Source organism: Adelges cooleyi, unplaced genomic scaffold, assembly GCF_023614345.1.
Source record: "Adelges cooleyi isolate 19-005CV unplaced genomic scaffold, UGA_ACOO_1.1 ACOO_flye_CR_arks_rails_tigmint_CR_PRNA_784, whole genome shotgun sequence".
Classification (NCBI taxonomy): Eukaryota; Metazoa; Arthropoda; class Insecta; order Hemiptera; family Adelgidae; genus Adelges; species Adelges cooleyi.
In genome coordinates, this window is record NW_026096496.1 from 2,628,143 (window position 1) to 2,634,049 (window position 5,907).

The 5,907-nt window shown below is 34.7% G+C and overlaps 1 protein-coding gene across 1 annotated transcript; it reads left to right on the top strand.

The window, feature by feature from the left end:
* Positions 1-218: 218 nt before the first annotated feature.
* LOC126845443 (uncharacterized) lies at positions 219-5,781 on the top strand (the record flags this gene model as incomplete). Its single annotated transcript, XM_050584097.1, has 2 exons — positions 219-438; positions 5,163-5,781. Coding segments are annotated over exons 1-2 (839 nt in total), but the record flags the coding sequence as incomplete, so codon positions are not given.
* Positions 5,782-5,907: the final 126 nt, after the last annotated feature.

Consider the following 5,907-nt stretch of genomic DNA (forward strand, 5'->3'; position numbering starts at 1 on the left):
CGTTGCGTGTAGATCATTTCTAGCATGTGTTTCAATAAATAAATTAATTAAAAGGAATTTTAAGTAAATTTTAAAAATCTGTATTTTTTAGTTGAAATTTTTCATCGAATACTGTTCATACTGTTTTTTTTAACGCGATCATAATGCATTTTCAAACGATGATTTCATTACTAGTTTGGGTTGGTTTACTTTATTCTATGCACATTGTGTCGGCTACGATGAACGAAGAACAACAATCTGAACTCGCTAATAAATTAAACATGTTGGTGCAACATTCGGGATGGCGGTACATGGACGACGTTAAAATCGCAGTAACATATCGAGGTGAAATCATAAATCCCATTTCTGAAATACTCGAAGCAATATCTTTAAAACGGAAGCCAGTTGACGAATTCAACGTCCTGGATCGACACGAGGAGATTTGGACTGTGCTCAGTTGTAAGTACGGCGAGATTATTTTTAATTCGAAGCTTTTCATAAATGATTTCATATGGGTTTGCCAAAACGAAAAAACTGCGTCCGACTCGTTTCAAAAGTATTACGATTGTTTTAATTTGCTGTTGATCAAACTCCACAGCATGTCACCGAGGTTCAAATGCATGATGGACGCGTTGAGCTTTTTTTCCTCACTAGATCCACAATCAAGCTCTAAGCGTATTGTAATGGACACCGTGAACCAATTGACCGAGTATACATTAACATTAGGACCGACAATTTCGACAAAATTGTCCGAACAAGGCACCAGCGTGGACGTAGTTGATCTCGAAATAAAAAACATTAGCAAATATTTCTCGAATGTATATAACAAGAACATACCTGCATTTATCTACAATTATTGCGACTTTCCGAAAAACAAACAATGGCGTATAAACGAATTTATAAATAATTTTTCGAAGGCAAAGAGCTACCAGCTTATACCGCCGGAAACTACTATGTTGCAATATGCCGTAGACGAAATTGATTCTTACGGTAATGAGATTATTGGCAAATGGTTTAACGATTTGGGATTCTCATACGGTGTGGAGGGAAAAATTAAAATCGGGACTAATTAAAATATTATTATTAGTAACAAAATATGAAATAACAGCGTAGAATAATCATCATCTTATTATGTATATCCGACTCCTATAGACTTTTTTGTTTAAACAGTTATGTACTTACAACTTCATATCAAACCAATTGTGTCAACGTGGCTTTTTATTTTACAACCTGTAACGTGTACTCGTAGCCTAAAATATTTTAAGTAAACAGTAATAAAATATAAAAAAACACTTCAGACGTTTTTGGGAAATAATTATAAAAAGTTTTGTATTTCTGAAATAATATTCGCTGTTAAAAAAATTTGTTTGTTTTAATTAACGAATAATTACACATCAATAAAAAACATAATTTAATGTCAATAAGCATTAAATTAATTGTACTATTATTATAATATGTATATTATTAGACTATTTTTTACTGCTTAGTTCTATTTTATAACCTTTGTCATATATAATATGCAATACTCAAATATTCAGAGTTGAAAACTTACAGCAGCTGATAAAGAAACTATATTATGCCTAATTCGTAATACTTTTAGCTACGATGCGGAGCAGCGATGCTATTGGTTAACAATGATGTGGGGTTCTCTTTGTCTGTATACACTGTAATTTTTCAATACTAAACCAATTCCTTCGAATAATACATAACTCTAGAAATCATAATTTTCATCTAAGAGGTACCTGGGAGGGAGGGGGGTTAAAAGTTATAAAAAAAACCTTACTATTTAAATTTTGAAATTTTACTGGCTATAATTTTGAGAAAAAGAGTCGGATCGAGTTGTTGATAAGTTTATTAGGAATTTTTATTTGGTATGATTTTTAACATCATTAACGGTTTACCAGATATGAGAAACATAAAAATCAGTGTTATTTTGTTCTATTGGCATCATCGTGTACCCGAGCGCCATGTTCTCACACACTCTTATTGGCTACGAAATAAAATCATTTGATACAATAGATGATATATTGTTTCACGTATTATTTTTAAATATCGTTTGCAAAAGCACTTGTTTTTATTCTGGTTGTAAATTGTATTAAACAGTAAAACGTTTACTACGTAGTTTGATGTTTACATTATCAGTTTTTATTAATCATTAAAAACCAATTTGTCGTCATTACATAGTGAATATGGATTATATTAAGTCGCAGTTGATATAAAGTCGATTTCAACTGAACTCCTAATTTTGTGGATGGAATGAATTTAATGTAAATAACTAAAAATTGACAGATATTTCGTGAGAAATGATAACATGAGTTGATGATACTGTAATAGTTCTAATTTTCATATTTCCAGACCTAATAATCTTCCATCGTGACCATATTGTAAATTAGGTATGTTGATAATATTATGACATTCAAAAAGTGATTACTGATAAAAGTTTAATCCAAAACTATTTGACTTTTTTTTTGCAAAAGCGAAACTATAATAGTATTGTTAATTGATTATCGGTGTTTTTATGTTCGTCTAAGTTACTTTAAGAAGTGAACAATTATTATTTTGATAAGTTACTTGCTATTTAGTATTTACTAGCTTCAGTATTGCTGATTTAATTAAATTTATATTATTATTTGTTTATATTTATACTTATGGCACCCTATGACAAAACAAAGTGGGTGTTAGAAACATCTGACATGTTTTATATAATGTAAGCAAATTATAGGTTAAGGAATAATACAAAACAAAGTTTTTTATTATTATGCATGGCATTACAGTAACCTGTTGTTTATTCTTAAATGTAAAATTTAATTTTCCATTTATTATTTTTTTAAATATCAGTATACTTTTTTTAAAGTAGGTATTTATGTGAATTTATATTGACATGTTGATGTTGGTAATTGTGAATATGTGTGTTTATTTCAAGAAAATTGTATTAATCTAATATAATATGTGTTTTGTAAATAGCTTCTCATGTTTTTATTATTGAAACACATATTTCAAGTATTTCTTCTTATCAAAATTCTGCTTTACTAAAGAAAATCTGTTAGTTATGCTGTTAGTAATTATGTGGATCTTTTTTTTTTTGTGTACCCATCAAATGATAACTACTAAACTATAATTTTATTTGAAAAGTGCTATATCTTTTCAGTTCAAATGGTGGATGACTTTTTTTAAAATAATGTTTGACAAGTATAAATTATAAGTGCGTTTGTATTAAAAAACAAGCAAGTAGTTGCGTGTAAATCATTTCTGGCATGTGTTTCAAAAAATAATTAAATTATAACAAATTTTAAGTAAATTGGTGAGCTCTATATTCTTTAGCTGAAATATTTTATCTGTGCTACTGTGTTTATTTTTGAACCAATTGAACCGTGAACCAATTGACCGAGTATACATTAACATTAGGAACGACAATTTCGACAAAATTGTCCGAACAAGGTACCAGCGTGGACGTGGTTGATCTCGAAATAAAAACCATCAGCAAATATTTCTCGCAAGTATATAACAAGAAAATAACTGGGTTTAACTACAACTATTGCAACTTTCCGAAAAATAAAAAATGGCGTTCAAACATATTGAGGAATAATTTTTCGAAGGCAAAGAGCAATCAGCTTATACCGCCGGAAACTACCATGTTGCAATATGTCGTAGACGAAATCGATTCCTACTGTCTACGCCACCCGTTTCTTTTCCATTATCCATTATTACTATTATTTTCGTTATCTAATCTAAAATTGTATCCCCGACGTTTCGGCGATAATAAAGCGGCGGTTTCCGTCACCGAACACAAGTCCTCCCTGGCAAAGTTCGACACAGAACACGAGTCCGTCACTTTATTATCGCCGAAAGGTTGGGTATAAGAAGCTGAATGACCGACGGTCAATCATCCAGTCGTATACTTGCCTTGTAGTAAGACCCACCCGCGGCAGACTTGCGCTTGGCAGTAAACTGACTTCTCCCATTGTCTCCGGGAGCTCGTTGTGCGGTTGGTGCGTCGACCAGTGGTGTAATAGTCGGAGTGATTCTGGCATTATATCGGTCGTCGCACACGTCGCATCCTATGGGGTAATAGTCAGAGTCATTCCGGCATTACACCGGTTGTCCGACTGTCCGACGCAGCTCTCCCATCGTCCCGTCAGTACGACCAACGTCGCGTTTATTTTATTTGTCGTTATTATTTACGTGTCTTTTTTTTTTTTATGTCTTAAATCAACTTTTATGCATTGTCATTCATCGTTCATGTTAATAAAACATTTTCTGTCACTGCAACAACTGGAGCGTTATTAAAACCTACCTAGTTACTAACATACACTATCACCTACAATCTTAAACATTTGGTCCTTCGGGCCGGATACAACAGAACAAACCAAGACCTTACCAGAAATCTACCGTCTTCTACATACAGTCCACTCAACTTGCATCGCTTCAACAAGTAATGCCATGAAACCATCCTTCAAAAACCCCAGTTCAAGAACTAACCATCGTCAATCGACCAGAGTTCTAACTACAACGGTGGCACAGACGCCCAGCATCAAATGTGCATTATGCAAAGCGGTCCATTCAATACGTCAATGCCCAACGTTTCTTAAGGACTCTCCTACTGAACGGTTTCAAGTAACAAAGTCGTTAAATCTCTGCATAAATTGTTTAGGCGCTGGTCACTCGTCAACATCATGTCCCTCAAAAAACACGTGTAAAAAAACGTGTGTCGGAAACATCATCACTCACTACTTCATTTTCACGAAAAGACGCCATCAAGTGACGATACTGTTCCACCAACCTCAATGGTAGCGACACATCCTCGACCACGATCTGTTCTACTATCAACCTTACTGGTCAATATCTCGTCGATAAACAAGGAAACCTATACTTTCTGAGCACTATTGGACACCGGATCCCAGGTCAGCTTTATAACAAAAAATTGTGCTGATCGCCTGTCACTAACTCAACGCCGCTGTTCGTCTAAGGTAAACACTTTCTCCGGATGTCAGTAAACGCAGTGTCTGGCATAACATCAATCGAGCTGGTACCAGTGGGTAAAACTGAGCCCCGCATCTCGCTCGATGTCATTGTGGTTAACAAAATTACCGATGCAACACGGCAGTCAAGTCTTTCGTTCACTTCATAGTCCCACATCAGCAACTTGGAATTAGCAGATCCGAAATTTCATCTTTCTGGTCCAGTTGACATCTTATTAGGAGGTGATGTCGCACCAACCATACTGACTGGCACCCGCGTCGCAGGGCATCCATCAGAACCAACAGCCTTTGGTACCATATTTGGATGGATTTTGATGGGACCAATATCACAAACATCCATCAAACCAGCTACCTCATTGTTAGTGACCACAACCGAAACACTAGAACAATCGCTAACACGGTTTTGGGAGATGGAGGAGGCACCAAAGGTACACCACCTTAGTCCTGAAGAAGTTCAGGCGGAAACCATCTTTACATCTTCAATACAACGCCTAGCCTCTGGACGGTTCAGTGTTGCCATACCATTCAAACATCCCCGTCCATTACTTGGAGATTCCAAATGTGGAGCGCTTAGAAGATTTCATGCTCTCGATCGGCGTCTGTCTCAAGATTCAAATCTGGGCAGTCAATACGCAGATTTTATGCGAGATTACTTAGAAAGTAAACACATGGAAGTGGTTCCTGCAAGCAATAAAATTACTCCGTATTGCTATTATATACCGCATCATTGTATCCTTCGTCCGGAAAGTCAAACTACAAAACTTCGTGTAGTTTTCGACGCCTCAGCTCGAACTACCACTGGGCAGTCATTGAATTCCAGCGAGTATTATCATTCATGACTTTTAAATACTATTAAAATATATCTTAATTTGAATATAGTAATAAAATAATGAAATACTTTATACGAATTTAGAGCTACAAAATTATAAGCTAAAAAATTAAAATTAGG